The 26,583-nt window shown below is 39.1% G+C and overlaps 1 protein-coding gene across 6 annotated transcripts in view; it reads right to left on the reverse strand.

Annotated features, from left to right (window-relative positions):
- The window catches only part of HDAC5 (histone deacetylase 5), a 2,571,411-nt gene that overhangs the window by 843,843 nt on the left and 1,700,985 nt on the right, over positions 1 to 26,583 (reverse strand). For all 6 annotated transcript variants that reach the window (XM_044055165.1, XM_044055164.1, XM_044055163.1 and 3 more), the window contains one exon: positions 8,436 to 8,548. In XM_044055165.1, the coding sequence (XP_043911100.1) occupies positions 8,436 to 8,548 (113 nt within the window). The remainder of the gene's footprint in view (positions 1 to 8,435; positions 8,549 to 26,583) is intronic.

Here is a 26,583-nt window from a genome sequence, read left to right on the forward strand (position 1 = left end):
ACACACTGGGTTTATTTTCTTGTGCTGTATACCTCTATAATATGTATTTGTCTTGTATATCTACGTCAATTTGTATTATGCAAAAACTTTCTTGACTTTCAAAGTTGATGTTATGTAAAAATTTTTGTGACTGTATGGAGCTTTTCTCTCCAGGCCTCCAGTGAAAATGGATCGTTGGGCCCAGTGGACTTTCCTGGTCAACAAATGTTAATAAATAAATAAATAATATAAAAAAAACCCCTCCAAAAACTAGGTCTGCTGTATAGACAAAAGCCTCCTCCTACCTGCTCCCCTCTCTTATGTATGGTGCTCCTCTACTTACTCATCTCCACCTTAGCCTAAAAAATAAACTGGAAGGCTGCTATAACAAAGTCTGTAAATTTGCTACAGGGTCCAAATACTCCACCCATCACTGCCATTCCCTCCACTCCCTAAACTGGCTTGATCTTCCTAATTACCTGAAATTCATACAACACCACTGCTCACAAACTCATATTCCAATCCTCCATCTGCCCCTCTCTTTCATCTATCTTAACCCCTTACGTCCCCAATCGTACTCTTAGATCTAAAAACCAAAACCTCCTTAAAATATATACATCTCTACACCCTTCTGGCCAATTACTTCTATCATACATCTTAGCTAAACTATGGAATTCTCCCCCCCCCCCCGCTGTACTCACAACCACTCTAATTTCAAATCTCTCCTCCATTCTTACCTTAACACAAACTAGGACTGTTCCTGCTCCCTTCTCACCTAAATAACACTGTCGCCTCTTTCAAACTTCCCTTCAATCATCTACTATCATCTCTGATCACTAATATAAGTGTTAGAACAAACACTAAACTTGTATAAACACTTTATGACTTGTACTTTTATATTCTCTGTATTACTTTTGACTTTATCTATATTTTAACATTTGTGTTTTTAAACGTATGCTCCCTGATTTTGTATTTGCATTTTAAATTGTATATTTATGCTTCTGTATACTGTATATTCCATACTGTACTTGTTATATTCTGCTAACTGCTTTTGGAGCTTTTCTCCCCAGGTCTCCACTGAAAATGGGCTCTGCTTGGCCCAGTGGACTTCCCTGGTCATCAAGCTGGAAATAAATAAATAAATAACAGACACATTTTGGAGAAATATCTATGAAGACCCTGGGGAATATAAGAAAGATACTAAATGGATAGAAGAGGTAAGACGGTCAAATGTATAGGATATGAAATGAGATGAAGTAATGGCCAGAGAAACTGAAACAAAATTAAGAAAAGCTCCTAACTGGAAAACCCTAGGCCCAGATGCCCAAAAGTATTAGCATCATTACACGAAGATTTAGCCCCGAGTAAGAACTCTTTATATGTATAACCCAAACACATACCAACCTGGTTAACAAAAGGAAAAAAGATACTCCTTAATAGTGAACCTGCAAGCTATCCTAAAAATGACAGACCAATAACTTGCCTTCTGGCAATGTATAAACTTTACACTGGAATTGATGCTGACAGAGTTTACAGTCATTAAGAAGCAAACTCAATCAAGGCACTAGAACAAGAGAGTAACAAAAGAAAGTCATATGGAACAGAGGATCATTTGTTATTAAATAAAGTCATAAAGGAGAACTGCAAAATGGGGAAGAATCCAAGTATGGCATGGACAATTTACAAAAAAGCATTTGGCAGCATCCCACATTCATGGATAAAGGAGTGCTTACAGATGAATAATATATACCCTGCACTGATCAATTACATTACAGTGACAATGAAACAGTAGCAAACCACTTTGAAGCTAAGCCATGACACAGGACAAATTATTATCCAAGAGATAAAAATTCAATGGGGGGGGGGGTATTCCAGGGTGACTCTCTCACTGCTGCTCTTTTGTCTTGCCCTTAACCCATTACCCTGTCTAGGTAACATATTAGTTTATGACTACAATTTGGCTCCCAGACAACAAGAAAGTGTAAAGACTTCTCATCTTCTTTTTGTGGACAAATTAAACTGTACTGTAAATCAGATGAAGAACTGAAAGCACAACTGCAAGTGGTCAAAATTTTTCAGATGATATAATAATGTCATTTATCCTTGATAAATGTGCAAAAGCAACCTTTAAAGCAAGAAAGCTGAAGCACCACAAAATGACAGTCTGGGACAGGAATGTGATATAAAGGAACTTGAGCAGGAGGGAGTATATAAATATTTGGATATTGATGAAGGATCGACTATAAAACATGAACAAATGTGAACAAAACTTAGGACAGAATATTCTACAAGACTAAAATTAATACTGAAATCAACTCTGATATCTAGGAACAAAGTCCAATCTATAAAACGATAAGTTGGACAGGAAAATAAGAAAAATGCTTCACACTTATCAAATAATTTATAAAAATCAGTGTATACCAAGATTATATATTCCTTGTTCTGAAGAAGTTATAGGCCTGCTCAAAACTGATTATATGTAGAGATCTGCAGTCGTAGGACTGCATACATATCTGTTAACCTCACAAGATCCATAGTGAAAGTTTTAAAACATGAAGAGAACAAGACTAAGAGGACTTCCTTGCTTAGTTTAGCAGAAGCACATTGGTATCAAGCTGGAATGGAAATCAAACCAGGTGATAAAAATCAGGCAGTAACTTAATATGCCAAAAAAACAAAAGAAAGAATATAAGGTGAGTGATCAGATGAGAACGCAAGAGATGTAGAAAAGGCATAAATACATTTGCAAGTGCAGAAAACTCCTAGAGCAACCTCATGTCAATCGGGATCGGACACAGGAGTGGTTAAGGAGGGGTTAATTTAAATAAAAGGATGAAAGATTAATATTGGTGGCCCAGGATAGTGGACTACATACATATTGGTTTACAAAATTCATTAAACATGTCAAAGAAACAGAAAAATGCAGGATTTGTAAAAAGAATTGGAAACAGTTGCACAACTTGTTGCTAGGTGGGGTACATGAACGGCAGAGGGCCTGTACACTGAAAGGCATAACACTGTGTTAAGATTGTTGCATTGGGGATTATGCAAACATTATAATACGAAGTTGCTGAGAATCACTGGAAAAATTTGCCACAAAGCATTGTAGAGAATTATGAAGTTTATACCACATGGGATCACCTATTACCAATGGTTCAAAAAAACAGATACACTTGTTCATGAAAAGATGACAAAAGTAGCACTGATCATCGAAACTGCTACACCTAGTGACTACAGCACCTTACGTTCAGAGAGACACAAAGTCATAAAATACCAGGACTTGTAGGCAGAAATGAGGGCAATATGGAAGAAGAATACCCAGGCAGTTCCAATAGTAGTAGGAGCAATGGGTCTCATAAAAAAGAATATACAGTCTTATTTGGATATGCTACTGATACATACAGCTCCGTATGAATTGCTGAAGAAGTCAGTTCTTACACATTGTCGGTGCTGCAAACAGCACTTTTGGCCAGCCTCAAAGACTGAAACGATACTAATTTCATGAACTTTAATCATACTTTGACTTAGGAACGGGGTCCTGTCTCGTCATGGCATTAGAAACCCAAAAGACTTGGAGAAATTAAAGAGGGAAAGTGTTTTAAAAGAAATAAACCTCAACACCATCAAACCAGTAGGTTCAAATAAGGGGCAGACAGGCCTGTCAATTATGAAATCCAGACTCCATAGACGGCAAATTAATTCAAAGATGGGAAGGTTTGCAGAAACCCTATGGTGGCAGAAACATCTGTCACAAGCACTAGGAGAGCAGAATATGAATATCACAGGTGCCTGAGACAAGTCAAGATAACCTCTAAAGCTGACCACAAGGCAATAAAGGACATTGCTGCACTCAAACTAACAACCTCTTCCACACAGCACAGTATACCTGGTAGGGGCACGTTTTAGTAGCTTCAATCATTTTTGACACCAATACCATAAAGTCTAGTGGGGATCAGTGGGTCTACCAACAGAAGGTGGTCCCTAAGGGAAAGGCAGACATTATCCAGATAATGGTGGTGGATCTCCTTGGGTACAAGCTGAAGCTTTCTGCACAGCCAGGGGACCTGAAACTACCCCCTTCCCAGGGGCCAAAAGGCAATGGAGAAGCATTTTTATCTTTCTTTCCCAAATTCTTCTGTGAGGCCTGGAATCATCCAGAGTAGATGAAATGTATATAGGAATCTCCTTTGTCATGAAACAGAAAATGCATCCACTGTTTATGCCTCCTTTTTTTTTGTTGCAATAAAAAAAAAGAGAGAGAGAGAGGACCATATTCTCTGAAATACAGAAAAGTTAAGTCTCAGGAATGCATTACTTCCAGAAGATCAATATCTGATGTAACTCCTGAATCCACAATTCCAAGAAAAGACTGGATAAATGGCTCAGCGATTTAACCAACAAATTCACTTCACCTGTAATGCAAAACACTGACAGACTCGTACTTTTTTCCTAAGACTCTATGACAAACATGCACTGTATTTCTCCACAGGGGATAAGACCTCAGACACCCTTGCTTGCATGAATACCACACAGGAGTAAGATGTTACAACAAAATTAGAAGAGGCACCAGAGTCAGCTTCTTCTCTAAGGTCTTCAAGAATAGGAAACCTTCACATAGCTCATAATGGCTACTGAGTAACCCTCTCCAAATAGGGAGGCTGGCTAGATCTATAAACAGAAGAAGTAAAGAGGTTCAAGGATATTTTCCAGAGTATAGAGGGACTGCTTTCTTGAAAAATGGCCATCCACCAACTCCTGAGAAGTCCGATTAAATAAAGCCTCTCCTTTGAAAGGGTGTCAGGGATGGATAGCCTATATTTGTCATTAAGGGAGGAAAGCTTCAGCCAGTGTGTCCTTCTCATAAGCTAGAGCCTGATGACAAGGCCACAGGGTCTTTATAGTCAAAGCTGCAGTGGGCTATATGATATCCCACTCTGAAGAAGCAGTCAGAATCTTTATTACCTGCAGCTTCAGCTCATACCCAGAGGGAGAGGAAGAAAGGTATTCTAGAGTCCAAACCACTAGGGACCTCTTGTATCTGGACAGGTAAAAGCAGCAATTGAAAGATCAGACTACAAAGTGAAAGAGCAGAATGTTTTCTTACTCATCCTGCCTATAGTTTCTGTTTCCTTGTCTGGAAGCAAGGTAATAAAGTATTGTGGCTTCTGTGTTCTGTGTTGCACCAAAGGGATAATAGAGAAATCCGCTTGATAATGCCTAGTCAGCATTTTACTTGAGTACATGATAACCTCTATACAGTGGTACGTTGAAAGTCAACATCCTGAATGCAAAATCCAAACATGTGAAAATGTTGAAACTTAGTAATATTAAACTCAAAATACTAGAGGTGCACATGTACCATATATATACACTGTGCTAGTACACAGCCAGTCAGCAAGCTACATCAATCTCCTGAAAGTGAAACTTTGAAACAAGTATTAACATAGGTAATGGGGGGTTGCAAGTCCAGCTCTTTACATGTGTATTTTGATTTCAACATTTTAGCATTTCAGCATTTTGTGTTCATTATTATTTCAGTATATTGCTTTTCAGTAAGTTGATATGGACACATCTCAGTGTACTAAATCAAGTATTATGGACAGCATACTATTTCATGAGAAATGCAGGACCAGAATCTCACTGCTTCCAGGCTACAATATGGTATCTATGATAATGAGCTCTACAGGGGATACCCTGGTGGTCTTTATTCTCCTCCCTCCCCAGACATTTGTTTAGGTATTTCTGAGGGAAACAGAATGGGGACTATAGACAGCTCCACGATCTTTAAGGTTTCTCTAAAGAATGGGTCATCCAGGGAAAGCTGCATGGTGAGGAAGACTCATACTCCTTATTTAAGAGAAAATGACCTTTAGATCCTCAGATGACTGTAAACTTGGTGTCACCATAAACTCCCCAGAGAAACCAAGATCCTCCAAAATTGGCCTCTCCCTAATAAATAGCTGGTGTAAAAACCATGGAATAAAACTAAATACCAAAAAATGTATAACAGTATCCCTCAAAAAGCATGACTTCCCTTGTAGCTATCACATTGATAACACACCCCTGAAAACTGATCCAGTGTTTAGGGACCTGGAAACCTATACTGACAATTAACTGTTCTTCAATCACCATATACCCGCTACTGCAAGAAAGTCTTTTTGCATTTCACAGCTTATTACAAAGGGTAAGGTATCCAGGTCTCATTAGGCCGATCACTGAATATAAGTCCCCTTTCAGTGTGTACCTGTCGAAATATCTGACATAATTTGAATGATTACAATGCTTTCTCACTAAGAAAATCAATAGCCTAAATCATAACAATTAAGCCTTATTCTTCTTCTCGGTATCACACAGGCTACTGACAGGCGACCTAGGCCTTGCATACAAAGTTTCAACAAACTCAATCTTGTCAGACCTACTGCACATTCGCAAGTACAGTGGTGACATAAACACCCACTCAAGAGATCTCAGTCTCTTTTGTAATATAAACAGAACATGCTGGAGGGACATATATGTATTCCATAGAATACTATTCTGTGGAATCATCTCTTCCTCCACATAAAGCAAAGTACTTCTCTTACTCTACTAAAATACAAATTGGAAGAATGGATAGGTAAGTACAAATACACCCACAGTCTGGCACCCTTGTCTCCCCCTCTCTGAGTTATTTGTATTTAAAATAAATGGGGTAAACATTTCTATGGGAATGTAAAGCTTGGCTTCTAAAGATCTTCCTGGATAGATAGTCTTGGAAATACCTATGAATCTATCAGAAATCCTTCTTCTCTTACCCACTACAAGAGGGACAAGTACATGCACAGCTGGCAAGAGTAGGGTTAATTGTGCAACAAGTCATTTCCTTGATGTTTTTGGGTGTACTTTAGCAAACAACTGAGGCAGTGTGACTTCCCCATTAATCCACATGATGAGTACTTTTGGCAACTGCCTTCCTCTTATAGAGGTAAGCCAGGAGCATGTCTGTTCCTCCACCGATGGTGGCTTGGCTGACTCACTGTCAGTCAGAACAATACTTCACATAATGCTTCTTCGCAGGAAGTAGAAACAATGCCGGTGTAAGTCTTGGCTTGTTATCTGGCGGCCACAAGAACAATGACAATTTCACTGTTTTGGCATCAAACTCAGGAACTTTTCCATGGAGTAAATTAGGGCTGAGATCTGCAACAAAAAAGAAATGGTGGTGCAGGGGCAAGGCAGACTCTTATAAAGTGCGGCATTATGTTACGATGTGCCTTCAAAGGACATGTGCACCCCAAAGTGTCAGAGCTTCTAAGAAAAAAATCTGCTGAACTGGAACAGATGAGTGGATGAATTCAGTCTCAGACTCACTGGGAGGCCCCACTAATGACACAGCAGGCAAGACTGGCGGCAGCACAATCAGTCAAAAAGAAGCACAATGTATTTTGTCTAACTGCTCAAAACTGAACATGCTGCATCGAGGAAATTCCTCTTTTCTTCCAAAATCTAAGAGTAAATATCCCAGATTCTACAGGAGAGCATAGGTCCTACTTAACCAAACTCTTCCTTAGTGATAAGAGCAGAAGGGACAGTCCTGAAAAGGGCTGCAAAAATTAATTTTTAAGGTCTGTAGCCTTCTAAAAAACAAAATGTCCTACCGATCTAGCCCACTCGAAACCTCAAAAAGAGTAGTTATTAGTAATACTATGTTGATGGTTGCTTTCCTTCTCTCAATAAAGCGTAGAGACTATTTATAAGAAGAAATCCAGATCCTTTATTAATGATGATGGACGAGTGCTTTAAAGCGCTTACTAGTTGAGCTGGATTTCAACATATAAAAACTCTTTTTAAGCTTTGTAGCCTTCTAACATTCCTTTTCATGACTATCCATGTAGTATTTATAAGATGTTAAGAGTAACAACATGAGGTTTGCAAAGGAACCTTTTTTGCCTAAACAAGACTGGAATAATGATTAAGGTGTTTCCTCACACTTACAACATACAGAGTTTAATTTTCATCTTCGAAAGGAAAACTGGCTAAATATTAAAATAGCTGACAAGGGCAGCTATCCTAGTACTTAACCTATGAACCTCAAAAAGACAAAATTTTAATGTCACAGAATATGTTTTGACTAATCAGATGTGTCAAAAGGCATCCCAGTTTGTCTTTTCTGAGTGATAATATAATTATGACAAACACAATTAGACAGTTTGAATGCATGAAGCCTATACATCTACACATGTACTGAAACACAAATATACACACTGAAAGGCATGCTGTCTGTTACATAAACTGTATTATTTTCTTGCATAACGTACAAAACCTTTAAAAAAAACATTGCTTGGGATCTGAAAGCATTTCCCTCAGGACTATGTCAAACATGTTTAACAAACAATAATCTTGTTGCTTCATGCACCTTCTCATGCAGTCTGTCTCAATTCTCCAAACCATGTAGAAAATCTCAGCCTTTGGTACAGTACCTCGGAATGAATGTTGGGTACAGAGCCTGTGAAGCCGTTTTCTGCAATAGCGCTGTGTGAACTGTTCGGGGAGCTGGGGCCAGACCCTGGGGCACTGCTACAAACTGACGATACTGCAAAAAAAGAAAAAGAAAAGGTTGCATAAGAACTTACCGTAACAGCAGATCTTTTAAAGAGCATCACTCGCAACAGGTCATAACACTTAAATAATATCTCAACCTTGGGCCTGGGTCCAGTCAGGAAGCTTCATCAGCAGTGCTCACCATCCATATGTAATCTGATGTCATATAATTAAAAGTGAGCAGTTCCAGATGGTACAAACATGCTCTTCTGATCAAAATGGTACAAAAGAGTCCCAGACAGTCAAACATGCTCTTCTGATCAAAAAAGGCTAAACTGAAAAAAGAGGCCAAAGAAAAACAAGGAATTACAAAAAGCAGCACCAAGACTGCTTATGTAAAATAAATAAGTAAACAATATCCATAAATAACAGTCATGTGAAAGCACAAGTATACTTGTCATTGCACTGTAAATGTGATTTATAATGTAACCTGAACACAATTTCGGTTTGAAATATAACTTGGAAATTGAGGTCTGAAAATGTTATTTTGAAAAATTGTTACTGCCCCTTGACTTCGGTCATGCTGGCTGAAAACAGCCTTTTGAAAAGTTAATTTATCTGGTTAACAATGCTAAATAAACAAAATAAAATAGTAACTTGTCAATGGCAATGCAGGAATGAAATTTATATTGGCAGAAGGAGACAGTGTCAAATATCTACAATTAAGGCAAGGTATTACACAATTTTTACAAACTTTAGAGAAAAGGCATCAAGATAAAAAGATCAGTTGTGTCAGAAAACTCAGGGCAGACTGGCAGCCTTCTCTCTATATTCAGTTTCATACGGACTCCTCCATGGGGATCTCGGTCTAGTCTTTTGTGCCATGAGAGATCCAATCCTCTTTAGCAAGTTAAAGGAAAGGAATTCATCTTTCATCAACAAATAAATAAGACACTTAAGTGTGACGGATTCATATGCTAGTATATAGAAGACATTTTCACTACATCCAATTCCTCAGCACTACGATGGTTACCAAATAAGCACAAGCAGCCAAAATCTTCCCGGAACAGTTTTAATGCAGCAATAAAGGCTCTCCAAATCACATAAACGGTAACAGCATCCACAATATGTTTTCATCTCTTACTTCATCAGATAATATGACAAGACATCAATCACCTTATATACCCTCACCTATTTTAAATCAACCAATAAAAAACACTGCATGTTTTCAAATTCTATGCTCTAAAATGTGTATATAATTTAATCTAATATAACATTTCATTATTTAATTTATACATCATAAATATCTCTATAATAATCTATCTATACTATTAATAAAATATATTTAATTCATAAAACTTAATCAAATACTATTGTTGAATAGATAAAATAACATGTCATTCTTTCTTTAATTTAGCTTATTATATGTTATTATTATTATTATTATTAATATAGTTTATTTTATTTATTCTACAGTAGTATTTGATTACGTTTTATGACTTAAACATATTTTATTAATAGTATAAATGGATTATTATAGAGATATTTATGATGTATAAATTAAATAATGAAATGTTATATTAGATTAAATTATATACACATTTTAGAGTATAGAATTTTAAAACATGCAATGGTTTGTACTGGTTGATTTAAAATAGGTGAGGGTATATAAGGTGATTGATGTCTTGTCATATTATCTGATGAAGTAAGAGACGAAAACGTATTGTGGATGCTGTTATCGTTTATGTGATTTGGAGAGCCTTTATTGCTGCATTAAAACTGTTCCGGGAAGATTTTGCCTGCTTGTGCTTATTTGGCAACCATTGTAGTGCTGAAGAATTGGTTTTGGTTTTATACGGCACTTTTTCTTCTTTTTTTGGAAATTTTCACTACATGTCAAGCAGAGTAGTGCCACTGCTACCTTCAAAGTAAACCTAGATAATCTGATGGGAGACCTCGGCCTATCTAGTATTGCCTCCTTGAGACTAGAGAGAACTTCTAAATATGGGTTACTGACTGGGCTTGTAATGATCTGCAGACTGAATGCTAAGTACTTAAACTGCACGTTAACACATTCCAACAATTAAAATACTAAAGTGGTCTGCCCTCTTGTAAAGTAGAGTCTTAGTACAGATCAAGTCATAAACAACCCCTTTTTCCAATTTTTGCACATGGGGTTGCGGTGTCAGTTCAACAGTGACAATCATCTAGAGCCAAGGTTTACACCACTGGATGGCTAGCCCTGCAGCAGTAGTTCTTCCATAACACACACACCTACGGCCAATTTAGTGTCTCCAATCCACCTATTGCATGTCATGTCTGTGTGGGAGGAGACTAGAGTACCCAGAGGAAACTCATGCTAATACAGGGAGGACATGCAGACTCTGCACAGAAGGCACACCAGTCCACAATTAAACCAGGGGAGCTCTTGCTGTCAGGCAACAACACTATGAATATAAAAAATACCTGAAAAATGTATCACAGTAGCAAAAGGATAGTATGAGCTCCTCTCTTGGGAACCAAAACCAAGGCCTCCAGCAGCAAGAAGCTCTGAACTGACAGGTGCTGAATCTCCCCACAAGAGCCCCATCCCCCCATCCAGGAAGCCCCCAGCATGGTGATCAAGATTCTATCAGTGCCTAAGCAGAGGTATTTTTAAGTGTGTGTGTGTGTGTGTGTGTGTGTGTGTGTGTGTGTGTGTGTGTGTGTTTGTAAGTTGATATTAGCCACCATGCTTGGGGGCTTCCCAAATGAAAATGCAAAGCTGCAAAAGGAAAACAGCACCTATCTGTTCAGAGGCTCTAGTTAGTCCAATAGCAGTGACAAGAGCACCGAATGCTGGATGTCTTAGGTTCAAATCTCACATGAAAGCCAATCAACACTATCCCTTCACTTCTATGATTCTAACAGAGACTAAGAAGAGAGTTTTCTATTTATTTGTATTTGTGTGTGTTTTACTGGCCTCCTTTGAGAGCAAGAAAAAGGTACTTCTCTTTAAACTATGCACACATCACCTCTTTGAAAATGAAAAAAATAAATCTTTTAAGGCAAACGATTTTTCAGACTTTCCCGGGGATTCAGAAAGAACACCAGCATGGCAGTAAGAGCTGCAGCAAAAAGGGGTTGTTTACATGAAGCAGAGATTTACGATTCAGAGACATGTTAACTGCAATGAGGAAAGACTTCATTGTCAACTAATTTGCATGTCTATGAATTACCCTTAACTACTGCTAGTGCTAATCAGCACTTACCTATAGTAGCTAATGTTTCATACATCCTTCTGTGCAGAAACTGCATACTGATGCTAGACCTGCTGCTCTATTAACTTTAAGTGACTGTGAGTCACATTTCAAAAATTCTCCATGGTGTCATCTAGTGTTCCTCCTGACTTTGTCATGAAGCCGGTACCCCACACTGACACAGCCCCATCCTTAACTCTCCCAGATTGTACAAGATGCTCCTGCTGTTGTCTCTTATAGGCATAACTGTCAACTGCCCACATTTTCACAGACCATCCAGACTTTAGCCTCACATTTTTGTTCTGTTTCTCATAAAATATGTGGTTTTCTGGCAAACCATTAAAGACTGCAGTCTGTAAATAATTAGAGACATTTGATGTTTCAGACAGCATATCCTTCAGAAAATGCATGCTAATGAAAAAAGCTGTTATTCTACCAACTTTCTAAGTTTATAAAAGAAATAATTAAAATCTGCTCCTGATTATAAGTCTTTGTCCCCCATTATTTTTGGCTTTGTACAGACTTCTTGCACTACAAGGTTTAGAGGTATGCTTATAGGTACCCGGTCCCTTGTAACTCATGAACTGTTGCAGCCCTTGAATGACGGACAGAGATAAGAACGTTATACTTCTTATTATGTGAAAAAGTCCCTTGCTACATTCATTTGTAAGTTAGTATAGTGGGTTAAGTCTGTTGTTTCTTGTGTCAAGCGTGCAGGGTTTGAAACCTTTAGCCTCCCTTTCCAGTTCACATTTTTTTTTCACTTTTAGGTAACACTATGTCTACACTATCCCTGGTGTCCAGTGATGGCACAGAGGAATAATATCTTCTCTGGCAGGAAGGAAGGTCTGAATCTTTTTTTGTGCCTTTACAGCATGTTATTTAGAGTATGCCTTAGTACCTGCCTTTCTCCCAGAATGCCTTGTTAGCATTTAACACAGCTGCACAGATAGCCCACCATGGTGCTGCACGTCTCTGTGTTAAAGCACTGTGGTAGTGTGGTAAGACTGTCTCTAAATCAGAAATCTACACCTTGTGATAACCTTTCTGAACTGGCCCCTTTTTATATAGCAAACAACAATACAGTATTTTATAGGTTCATAAAGCTTTCACAAAGATAGTTAACCTGCATTCCAGCTTAACAGCCAGTGTGGAACTTAGTCTCCAATACACTGTTGTGAAGACAATATGTTCTTACAATGTGCTATTAAATGACAGCATGTTGTTATATGACAATGTTTTAAAAAATCACATGGACTCTGCTATCCTAGCGAGAGTAGCTAACTTGATCAAAGAACAAAGATTAGTTGGAAAATAATTTTCTCTTCCTGCAGCCACTAATACAGGAAATAAAGACAAGTTGAATTTGCATGTCTGTGTCTTGTGGCTCCTGTTTAATTCAAGCCCTAACAATTCTCTCAAACCGTCACTGTGTAGATACACTTAGTTTTGTCAACTTAACTGTAAGTTTGCTGCAACTATTAGTTAACCTATGGGTTTATCAACAGGGAACTGTGTGTATGTTAGAGCTCATGGAACAGTGGGGGTATGGAAGATTTCCCTTTAATCCACCATAGACACTGGTAAGCATAAGCTATGTACAGTATAGCTTACTGTAATTGGCATGGGGACATAGCCGGCCTTAGGTATAGGCCAACTAGGTGGCCGCCTAGGGTGATGTTCTAGCAGGGGCACTTTTCCAGTAAACTGGATGGCATAAATAGACCAGGACGGGGACACCAGGTGGTGTGGGGGGGGGGGGGCTGTAGAGCCCTTTTGCTTAGGGCACCACTTGACCTAAGGCCGACTCTGCATGGGGCGGTAGAAAAACCACTAGAAAATACACATTTCTAAAGTGCAGACTACTGGCTAAAGCAATTTATTATTGAAGTGCAGTGCTAAGACTGTCTCTCACACCTCTGATAAACCCATTGACTAGAATTAACATCGCCAATGAAAATATGTTACATTGCTATGGAGCCTGCCAGAGGTGTTAAAGTCCTATGCACTACTTTTCTTGCCCTGAGTGTTTTGTTATGTATCTTTTTTTGGGAAGGGAACTAATTAACCTATACTGACTAACATAATTTCACTGTGTGATTTCACCTCACCACAGCATGCTGTATCCCACTTAGTTTCATAACATTAATATGGATTTCCAAAAGCATGCTGATGTTACTCAAGTGTAAATAGTATACTGTATGCTGTGTGGACAGGCCAAGTTCCTTAACATCGGTATGCTGTTTGCAAGTGCCGATGTTATACAAGTATAAATGGGATACTGTATACTGTGGCAGAGGATCGTCGTGGCTGACAGGTTTTAAGTTAAGTCTTCATTGTTTTTTTTCTTTTCTTTAAATTTAAAAATTTACTGATTAGCCGCTGTAGTATGCATTCCTCTTACTTCACATTCCTGTCCTGCAAAGTAAAGGGAAACTTCCCGAAGCTCTCAAATGTCCCCTATTTTACCTCATATTTTTGCCATGAACCTCATGCAAATCTTTGATCTTTCTGGTAAAACGCAGAGGATTAAAGTCAATAAATAATGCTATAAATTAGAATTTCAACCTCTTTCTTCAGAAAATGTTTGGCTCTGCAAAACCAGTTATTCCATTCAATTTTAGAGTGAATTACAGTAATACTTAACAATGGGCCTGATTTTTGGGTTACTGCCTCAAATTATTTTGTGGTTTTGTTCCTTTTTATTTAGCAAAGATGTTGAAGGGTATGCTTCTTGAAGCATACAATTGTAGCTTTTTGTGTCTTCACTTTCGGCCCAATCTTAATTCCAGAGCAAGAGATACACAGGAAGTGACTACCTTAATTTATTTACTCATAAGGGGGTTAGGGCCAGATATGATTTATATTTTCTGCTTACTGAAGGCTATTATTTTGCTTTGAACATTGAGTCTTGGAAACCATTTTCTTCCTTGAAAGAAAAAAGTAAGACAGGATTTCTTTCCTTAATCATTATGCGTGTTCAGGCCATCATTTGATCAAAAAGGATTAAAAGAAGTCCTCTAAACTGCATCTCAAAGCATTTAGAATACTTTGTAATTAATCCTCTTGGCCCTTGGACCTCCAGCTTTAACTGAATCATTTGCTTCACAGTTGTTAGACTGGAATTTTAGCCAGTAAGTGTTTGTTGAAAGGATGTAGTAAAAAAAAAAAAAAAACTCAAAGTCTTAAGACAGACTGAGAAAGAAAAAATGTAATAATTTGGATTGCATGTGGAGGCAAGGATGTGGGGAAAACAGGGGGTCATTGACAAGTGGTGGAAGGAGCACTACTGGACTCCTTTGCAACCTCTGTCTGCAGGGGTGGACCACCACTGATGTGGGGAAGGGGATAGAACAGTAAAACCTCAGAGTACAAACTGAGAAAAAAAATAGCTGCACCACTGGTTGCAAGGGCAGGGGCATGCCCGGTGCCCCATAACCCCACCCCCCATAAAAACACTGTACTTCTGTATTTTTTTTAGGAAAGGTAATGGTATGGGATTTAAAGAATGGGTAATCAATGCCAAGGGACTTGCTAATAGTCCTGTCAATCACTCAACATACAATTCATTGTGCAATACCTTGCATCTTAAACACAATCTACATTTTAGATGTCTACAACTTATACTAAATATTTAAATGTATCAGTACAGTCAAAACTGACAGTCCACATCTTCACAGGTTGGAATACATTCTATGGATCCTCTTTGGACTTCCATAAATGCAAAACATGCAACTGTTGGGAAAATTTAAGATGGACTTAAGAAATAATGCTTTACAGTAAGGGTTGCAGAACTATGTAATATACTGCTTCTGGAAGTGATTACATCAAAAGAAGCAATCACAAGTACCTGGGACAATTGAAAAAAGAAAATAAAGGAAAGACAAACACAGAAGGTATACTGGGACAGCCAACTCACAAGTGATAACATGGAATCATTGAGTGATCTTGGAGCTAACATTTTTTTTTCACACAGAACTTCTGTGTTTTTAAGTGATCTGTCAAACAGCATAGGCATAGAAAAACTTATTTATTTACATTTTATTAACTGGGTTGATACACAGGGTTATATTAGGCAACACAACCACCCAACTCACGCTGCAAGTGCCAGTCTTTTGGGAACACAACTCATACCTCCGTGAGGAAATGAGATGATCATAAAAAGGAAACTACAGATGTGGAGCAAATATATTAGCTCTGTAGGGCTGGTGGCAACCTGGAAGTAAAACATGCTCTAAAACAAGAGTTGAGAGAGGGTATGAAAACTGAATTGCATCAGCAGTCATTCCCTGAAAGCTCCTATTAAGGTAAATTCTTCCATAATGGCATGAAATTAATCTAACAAAAGCTCCTGCTGTGGGCGCATACATCTCAACCTGCATACATTGAAAATAGGAACAAAGTCCTTTGAAAAGTAGGAACATCTAGCTAAATTCTGAACATCTAATTAGCATTAAATTAATTGTCATTAAAATCTGAATACCAAATAGCACAGAACTCTTCCAGTCTTTCTGTTTAAGACATAGAGGATGACTAAAAAATAATCACATTACCAATGAGAAAGTATAACTGCCACTAATATGTTGATCATATAGTGAGGTTTTCTGTGTACTAGACAGCTTTAAAAATCATACATGATGAAAGAGATTCACAAAATAATGCCTAAGTATAGGTGGTCTGTGATCTGATTACTCAGATCAATAGCAACCTAAACTTTGACCACCATGTATCCACAGTAGTAAGGAAAACCTTCTATGTGGCACATCTTATAAGTAAAGGCATCACATCTAGATCTAAGGATGTTATAATTCCATTACACTCACCCCTCATCAGACAAATAATTGAGTACAATGCTCTCTTTTGCATGTACCTCACCAGACACCTGCAACTACTGGAGAGACCGCAGAGGTTTCTCAGCAAGAAATTACATTGTACAGAAAAAAAAGTCTTACATGGAAAGACTGAAAGACCTGTCACTGAATTTTGTCTCCTACAGGTTGCCAAGGGGTGACCTGTGCCTGGCTTACAGGGCAGTCTGTGTCCCGGCTCTGATGAAAATGCTACACATTTGTAAATTAAACTACATGAGGGTCACTCACTCCAGGTCATGCTGAAGAGATAGATACATCACCCAGAGACTGCCCCTTCTTTGGAACAAGCTTCTAATTCATGTGAAACAGAGCCCCTCCCTGACCTTTTTCAAACACAACCTAAATCAATGGATGGGTGACTGCAAATTCACTCCATGGGTGGTGCCCATGTCCATCCTGGACAGAGGAAGTTACTACTACCACAGACTCTTACCTCTGTGAACTTCACTCACCTAACCACTGACATCTGGGGCAACCTGGGATAAATACGGATAGGCTTGTAAGGGCTCTAGGGCCATTACTCTAGTAACCTTGCATGAACCTAAGACGTACCGCCAAAAACAGGGGCATCCTCTGCATGGGTAAATCAGGACTGAAAATCTGACTGTTCCTCTAAGATAGTGAAAGTCGAGGGGTCTGTATGAACAGGATGATACTAACCAACACAAAGCTTCGAGCTGACAGAAGAGAATGATTATGGTAATACAAAAATTAAAAAAAAAACAAGTTTCACAGGAAGGATCTGCTGTAATTAGCCCTACCATGAGGGCACAACTAGCCCGCAGTGCTTCCTAAAGATGAGACTGAATTTCGACCAGCTACTGTTTAACTATCAGAAGCAGAAACAGCAAAAAGAGGCAACTGACACACTCATCCATGAGGAGCATGACTGCATCTTGCAGTGCTTCACAAATGCACAATACAATGCAATACTCACTAGGTGGATTAGCTTTAAAAAGTCCTACAGTGGATAGAAAAAGTGTACACACCCCTGTTAAAATTACAGTTTTTTGTGATATAAAAAAATTAGACCACAAAAATTTATTTCAAAACTTTTCCCACCTTTAATGTGACCTATAACCTGTACAACTCATTTAAAAAACAAATATGTTAGGGGAAAAATATAAAAATAAAAAACATACAATAAGCTGGTTGCATAAGTGTGCACACCCTTAAACTAATACTTTATTGAAGCACCTTTTGATTTAATTACAGCATTTCAGTCTTCTTGGGTAGGAGTCTTACCAGCATGGCACATCTTGACTTGGCAATATTTGCCCACTCTTCCTTGCAAAACTGCTCCAAATCTGTCAGATTGTCAGGGCATCTCTTGTGCACAGCCCTCTTCAGGTCACCCCACAGATTTTCTATTGGAATTAGGTCTGGCCTCTGGCTGGGCCATTCCAAAACTTTAATTTTCTTCTGGTGAAGCCATTCTTTTGTTACTTGGATGTATGCTTGGGGTCATTGTCATGTTGAAAGGTAAAATTCCCCTTCATCTTCAGCTTTCTATCAGACACCTGAAGGTTTTGGGCCAAAAGTGACTGGTATTTGGAACTGTTCATAATTCCCTCCACCTTGACTAAAGCCCCATTTCCAGCTGAAGAAAAGCAACCGCAAAGCATGATACTGCCACCGCCATGCTTCACTGTGGAGATGGCGTTCTTTTGGTGAGGCAGTGCTGTTTTTGCCCCAAGCGTACCTTTTGGAATTGTGGCCAAAAAGTTCTTCAGTCTCATAAGACCATAACGCATTTGGGAGACTTGATGTATTGTTTTGCAAATTTTAGCTGGGCCTGGATGTTTTTCATTGTAAGATAAGGCTTCCGTCTTGCAACCCTACCCCACAGTTCAGACATATGGAGAATACGGGAGATTGTTGTCACATATAGTACGCAACCAGTACTTGCCAGAAATTCCTGCAGCTCCTTCAGTGTTGCTGTAAGTCTCTTGACAGCCTCCCTGACCAGTTTTCGTTTTGTCTTTTCATCAATTTTGGAGGGATGTCCAGTTCTTTGCAATGTCACTGTTGTCCCATATTTTCTCCACTTTTTGATGACTGTCTTCATTGTGTTCCATGGTATATCCAATGCTGTGGAATTTTTTTTGTACCCTTCTCCTGACTGATACCTTTCAACAATGAGATCACTTTAATGCTTTGTAGGCTCTCTGCGAACCATGGCGTTTGCTGTAGCAGGCAACTGAATAAATGTCAGGAAAATCCTACTAGGACAGCTGAACTTTATTTGGGGTTAATCAGAGTCTCTTTAATTGATGGCAAGTGTGTACCCAAGAAGAATGAATGCTATAATTAAATCCAAAGGTGCTTCAATAAAGTATTAGTTTAAAGGTGTGCACACTTATGCAACCAGCTTACTGTACATTTTTTATTTTTTATATTTTTTCCCTAACAGACTTGTTTGTTTTTCAATTGAATTGTACAGGTTATAGGTCACATTAAAGGTGGGAAAGGTTTTGAAATGATTTACTGTGGTCTCATTTTTTTATATCACAAAAAAACTGGCATTTTAACAGGGATGTGTACACTTTTTATATCCACTGTATAAGGCAGTCTTTTTCTTAAAATAAAAAAAAAGCAATTCTAAAAAGCTAGGTGGAGCTGTGAGGTACTAAAAAGGAAAAGGCAAAGCAATGAGAATTAAAGTAGATGAAAAAGCATCACCTACTATTGTTGGAGGGTCCTGATGCAGAGTAAACATTCAATAGATTCAGCTGGGATTTTATGGGTAGGGCAAAACATAATAATAGGGTTAATTAGGGTGATATATGAAGGGTCAGAGGTATGAGTTAAGGTGGAAGGGTTCCTATCTGATAAGCTGTGTTGAAACAGAGAAACCTGACAGGGGTGTTCTATTTCCCTCTTTTTTATTTGCATTATACGTACAGCCGCTGCTAAAGAAAATAAGGGACTCACAAATTCAGGGATATAAATGGTATATTAATCAAAACAAGTTAGTTTTTTAAGAAGATATAATTTTGTAATTGAAAAATCCAGAAAAGGACACTTCAACAAAGTGGAACATTTTGAGACAGTTTCAAGTCTCTTTGGGATACAAAATTAATGAAGATAAAACAAGGCTACAGCAGTAAACTACATACCCACACATAAAATGGTTCAGCAACACCCACATTTATGGGGACATAAAAAGATAAAGTATTTAGGTGTATGGGTAAAAAAGGATTCAGTTATCGTAGCCAAGGATATGTGGGAAGAAACTTAACAAAAGAGAACACAAAAAAATGGGAAACTAGAAGCCCTCGACTATGGGTATGGATAGTAAGAACCAAGCAGCAAAAATGTGTTTTAGGCCCTTTAGTTTTACATACAAGTAGACTGCGGTGGTGGTGCTGCGGTAGCGTTGTCGCCTCACAGTTAGACGTTACCTGTTCGATTCTCAGTTAGAGCGTCATCTGTGTGGCAACATGTGTGAATGGGCATTCCTTTGTTGAAGGTTGTGCGTTAGGCCCGGCAAGCCAGCACGTAAAACTCTACTGCCAATCATTAGCGGACCGGAGTTCCACTGTGGTGACCCCTAACCGGGAAAAGCCAAAAGACACAAACAAATAAACAAGTTTTACATACAAGTCAGGTGCATTTTTATTAGCCAGAAAAGGTGTGAATGACAGTAAGTGTTGAAGGAGTTCCATTGGGACAAGGAGTGGGCAAGAGTTAAAAGGGATAAGAGGAGTCTCCCCACAGAACAAGGTGAATTATGATCACCTGATATGAAGGGATATTTTAGAGCTCCACCCATTAAAGCTCAAATACATATCACAAGCCAAATGTTATAATCAAAGTGGAAAGGGATGATGATGAAATGTGGGAAATTTGTGAAAAAGAGGGAGTGAGATTTTGGATTCGGGTCCTTAAGGAGGAGAATAACAACCACCATACAAAATATTATACTGTTAAAGTAGTAGAAAGTACTCTACAAACAAGGCCAATACAGGAATGCAGAAATGGTATTTTCTCAATAGGGTAAAAGCAAGTAGGAGTACTGAAAATGGGCGCGCAGGAATTTACTGAAGAAAATGGGCAAAGGAACCAAGGTATTAGGAGCAGACAACTACAGAGGGAAAGATAAGAGAGTGGAATGAAGTCAAACAGAAGTCTGGGCTGCAGATTAGAGACTGCTTAGGGACTGATATCAGGGTACAGGCAAAGAGAAAGAGAAGGGGCGTGATAAGTAAAAGGCCAGATCCGGCAGAGCTTGTAAGTGCAGTGTAGAATACAAGCTGCTGTTAAAAAGGGGATAATTAGTAGGGCATATAACTATAAGACTCCCGTCACAGGAAGTTAGAAAAAAATTGGAAAAAGAGTCTGGAAAGGCAGTATACAAAGGAAGAATGGGAGGACATCTGGCTTCCAAGTACAGAATAAAATCCAGAATATTTACGGTGGTTGTTTGGAAGTGTTTGCATAGGTATTTTTATACCCCAAGCAGACTTCATGGAATTTTTCTTAGGCAGACAGCAAATGCTGGAGGTGTGATGGGAAAGATAGCAGTGACTGGATACATCTTATTTTGGGAGTGTAACAAGTTGCCAACTTCTAAAAATACCTTACAGAGTACTGTGTCAGAAATGTAGATGGATCAAATGGTTCAACTAAAGAAATGATTCTTTTGAGTTGGGGCAGAGTATCTCAAATGCCTAAAAATAGTAAAGTCTTATTAAGTTTATGGTACTGACCTGCCAAAAAGCAATTACCTTAAATGGAAATCAAAATCTAAACCAAGTGCAATTTAAGTAATGAATACTGTACATGAGATAAAAAAACTGAAGGTGGCATCTTTACAAAAGGGAAGGAGCAAATTGCACAGATGTAAACAGAATTTATGGGAACAAAACATAAAGGCTCAAGAGAAATGATGAGGTTTAAGGGAAAGCAGCAAATGAACAATTTATGTAATGCTGGAGTGAATGACAATTGTTAAAAGAAAGCATATACATATACAGCATAAAAGTAATGTAAATGTTACTATGGTTTTCTTTTTTTTTTGTTAATGCATGTGTACCTGCGCCATTACATAAACTGTGACTATATATATATTTTTTTTAATTGACTACATAGGTTCATAGGTGTTTACTAGGCTAATGACCACAAGAGCTTTTTTAAGCCAAGCCATGCATCCCAAATCTCTGACAAGTTCTGCTATCCTTGACAAGTGTAAGCAGGGTCTTGGAAACATTTACAAGCAGGGGCCTAGGAGATGAACCATTTGCTGGTTGCCTGTGTCCATTAAAGACATAGGTGCCAAGCCAGGGACAAATCTCCTGTTCCCCATCCAATTGTCCAAGTTACACTTGAATTGGGTTAAGGAGGAACTCTGTTTCACATGTATAGGGAGCCTGTTCCAGAGACAGGGTAGTCTCTGGGATACATACCTGTCTCTTCAGCAGGTCCTATTTACATCAAAGGCAAGGTTTAAGTCTTTAGAATGGGTAATTCTGATGAGGTTTGTTTTATGGATATGCAGGAGTCCATCAGAGTGGGGTATGACAATGCCCTGTATGCCAGGCTTAGATCTCTCCTCAACATCCTGCAGGGAACAGAATACAGGGATAGGGCCTTGAGGCGATCTGCATAGGACATTTTACTTATGCCCTGTACTCTTTTTAGTGAGGAACCTCTGTGGATGTTCCATTTGTTATAAATGCCTGCTAAGGTACATACCAAATTGAGTATTGTACTCAATGACAGGTCTGATGAATACTGAATACAGTGGAGCAATGACTTCCTTGGACCTAGATGCCATACCTTTGTTTATAAGTTGTGCAACATAGAATGACTTTCTCACTACTGTAGACATGTAATGGTCAAAGGCAAGATTACTGTCTGTGTCCCTAAGTCCCTGATTATTGGGTCAACTTTAAGGGATGTGTCAATATAATTACCAGGGGTGGATGACTTCCCAAAGGATACTATTATGCATTTCTTGGCATCTGGTTTTAGTCCATTTTGCTGACAGCAGCTGTTTGTGTCAGCCCTTCAGTGTGGGATTCAATGACAACTCCTAATTTGCAATCATCTGCAAATTTAGTCAGCCAGAGACCACTGACATTGGCATTGACTTCAGAGAAGTAAATGCTAAAACAGAGTGGTCCAAGGACTGATACCTGAAGGACTCCACTTGTGACTGACCTCTTTGTAAAGGTAGACTCCCTAATTCTAACTTCCTGGGTCCTGTCTGTGAGCCAGTTGGCTATCCACCGAGTGACATACAGGTTTGTACCTAACTTCTTGAGTTTGTCAACAATGACCTAGTGGGGTATTGTGTCAAATGCCTTGGCCAGGTCAAGGTCATGGTAGGCAGTATGAACCACTTGCCCTCATCCATTGCTTTGGAGACTTTCTCAAAGAAGTCCACCAGGTTGAGTAAGCATAACCTGCCCTTTATGAAACCAAACTGAGTTGGATCCAGTGTCTTGAGGTTTATTATATAATTACTGACAATTTCCATGATAATTCTTTCCATGGCTTTGCATATAAGATTAGTGAGACTTACGGGTCTGCAGTTTCCAGAGTCTGTAGAAGGCCCAACTTTGTGTAGAGGGATGGCAGCTGGCTGCTCTTCATTCAATAGACACAAAGCCTGATTGGAAAGTATAGTTAAATACCAATTCCAGAGGGCCTGATATGCCATGCTGCATTCTACTTAGAAGGCATCCTGGGATACTGTCTTTAGAAGGCATCTTGGGATACTGTCTGGGCCTACTGATGCAGTGTTCTTGGCCTTAGAGAGAGCACTAAGTACCAGTTCCCTAGTGATAGCAGGGGGAGATATATATGATGCTATTTCACGAGTGAAGGTTGAAGGGGAGAGAGGGGTAAAGTTGGAGTTGAATTTATCGGCCAGTAGCTTTGCTATATCTTCTGGCTCAGTATAGGTGGCTCCATTTACAATTAGCTCTGCACAAAACTGTGTACTGCTTGTAATCAAACTCCAAATAAAAAATACCATAAAATGGGAGAAAGACACAGATTAACATCTCCTAATTCAAAGAAGGAATGGTGTGTCTCCAGAGGTTGACAATGAAAACACTTCAGAAAGACAGGAGTGTTTCTGAGGAAATAATCTACTGCTGGGACTGAAACCTTTCAAGTAGTTTAAGGATCGATTTGATAAAAACAAAACTGTCAATAATTCCTCTGTAATAATAAAACAAACTTGTCACACAAGTCATTACTTTGCCAACATAAAATTTAAGAATCCTTTTAAAAGCAGCCACAACAAAATAACTGCTGTAAAGAAAGAAAACTGTAGTCTCACCTCTTTATACTGAATCATACAAAAAAAAATCACATAGTTATATCTCTGATTAATCCATTTTTTCCCCAAAATTAATAAAATATTACCATTTTCTTCTCATACCATTAGGAAAAGTACTACAAAACACCTTAACATTAGTCAAGAGCTCCTCCTCCCACCCTCATTTATCTTTCAGGACAGGAAACAATAACCAGGTGTGGTCTTAAAGCAGCTGCATCTGCTGACCTATGCAGAATCTTGTTTGGTCAGTCATTAACTGGGTTCATCCTTACAACAATACAGCACCCCTCCTGAAAAGCTTCCATCCTTAGTGGCATGCTCACACAATACTGGTGCATGCTTTGAAATCAAATACTGAATATATGACTGTGGTAACCCTGAGCCCATCAGTTCACCCTCCTCAACTTATCAAGCATGCTTCCTGCTGATGAAGAAATAACAATGAAGACCTGAAACCTACACGGTTAACAAGTATAACACAGCTATACTGTTGCTTGGGTTAGAGGAAACTTCAACAGCTGGGGCTGGATAGAAGCACTGTCCAAACATTAGGGGACAGCACAAGTGTGTTTGTTGCCCATCCAGGAGGGTTTCCTCAAAGAACAGCACAACTGTTGCATTTAACACTGGGACCCTCTTGGTGGGTCAATGACTGTGATGACTTCCAAACAGAAAATCCACCATTGTTAAAGGAGGTGGGAGACAGCCCAGCTTCTACAGTTAGCGTCAATATAAAGATGTTTGGTGAAGGTGTCAATCAAGGATCAAATGGCTGAGAGACAGATATCTATATAAGCCACATGTCTCTAGTAAAAAGGTATTACTCTCTCTCCCCCTCTTTCACTCACCATCCAAATACTTCTGTCCCATCAAAAAAAGTAGCGAGATAAATCACCGTTTCAACGACAACACAATTCAGAAACTACCTTCAGGAGGAAATATGATTTGCCCTAAGGAACACAAAACTTTGTTAAAAAAAATATATATTCTTTCCTATATAAGGACCTGAGATCCTGTGAGAAAAGATGAAAACCACAAGGAAAAGCATTTTCCAAGACAAACTTTAACATATCAAGCATTCTGGCACAAATAGGTTACAGGCAAGACTGGGAAATATGAAGTTTGAATCTCAGTGAGGAAGGAAATCTTCAAATGTGGGCTAAGGTGCACTGTTTCACCAGCTGATGTTAGGTCACATTCCTACACTCCAGCAGGTCAAAAAGGGCAAACATTGCTGACACATGCACCATAACCATCTAATAACAGATACCCGATTTGCACAAAAGCCTGAGAAAGGCCAGAATGAACTGGAAGATGGTCAACTACTCTATCATTACACAAGGTTTTGCCCAAATGAACCCTTTCTACTTTGCACTGAAAGTCTGCCTAGATTAAGTGTTCTTGGCAGATTCAATCATGTCCAAGATACTTGACAAAAAAGTTGGGCATGGTTAAAGGACTAACCTCTGGGCACAGAGTGGAGCTCACTGTCTTTTTCAGACAGGTACAGAGTGGAACAGACTGTCCCCTAAATTGTGCAGAAAGTACAGTTGTGTACACTTACCATAAATGTAGATGTCCGAGTGTATTCACTGTTGCAGTCATCACACTTGGGTTATCTGCCGGCAGGTAGCCCTCAGTCGGCCTGAATACCAGTGTCTTGGGATTTCTGCGTCGGATGCTGTCGCTTCCTCCATGACGTCAGGTCGTCAGGGGTATAAAAGATGCAGCCGATGCCATTACATCAGGTTTTCTTGCCCCAGATGTCAGGAGCCCCCCAAAATAGGAAGCAATTACATGGTGTGGAACACCCCCAGTAAAAAGTAAATACCACTGTTATAAGATATGGCCTAAAAAAAGGATAGGTAGAAGTATAGAGAAGTCAGTGGGCTGGAGGGAGGGTAACCAGGACTGCAACTGTGAATACACTCGAACATTTACATTTATGGTAAGTGTACACAGCTGTACTATGTTCTTCGTGTTTCACTGTTGCAGTCATCACACTTGGGTTGATTCCCAAAGCTGAGGAAGAGTGAATGCAGTCAAGAAGCATTAGGGCTGGCTAGCAGGCCTTGTAAGACTGCTCTGGATTTAGAAAAGATAGGCAAGTGGTAATGCTTGGTGAAGGTGTGTACAGAACTATAGGTTGCAGCTTCTGGATGTCCCTGGTAGGGACTCCCTTGAGAAATGCTGTACAGGTTGAGGTAGCCCTAGTGGAATGAGTTCTGATCCCCTGTGGGGTAAGTTTCCATTGGTGTTTGTAGCAGAAATGGATGCAGTGTGCTATCTATTTAGAAATGGTTTGCTTTGAAATGGCCTTTCCCTCTGCACCTGTAGCAAAGCTGACTAGTAGCTGGTCAGATTTTCTGAAAGGTTTAGTCCTGTCCAGGTAGAACCTAAGCTGCCTGTGCACGTCCAGGGAGTGCAGGATCCTTTCCCCTTTATTCTGAGGATTAGGGAAAAATGTTGGCAAATTAATGGATTGGTTTAAAGCCACACTAGATACCACCTTGGGCCTAAATGATGAGTTAGTCCTGAGGGAAACCCTGTCCGCATGGAAGATAATGAAGGGTTCCACGGCCATAAGGGCCTGCAATTCAGACACTCTTCTTGCTGAAGTGATGGCTAGAGGTAAGGCTGTTTTCCAAGAGAGGAATTTTAACTCTGCTGTAGCTGCAGGTTG

The sequence above is a fragment of the Protopterus annectens genome, chromosome 13.part0, assembly GCF_019279795.1.
Source record: "Protopterus annectens isolate FY-2018-M chromosome 13.part0, PAN1.0, whole genome shotgun sequence".
In the NCBI taxonomy this organism is placed as follows: Eukaryota; Metazoa; Chordata; order Ceratodontiformes; family Protopteridae; genus Protopterus; species Protopterus annectens.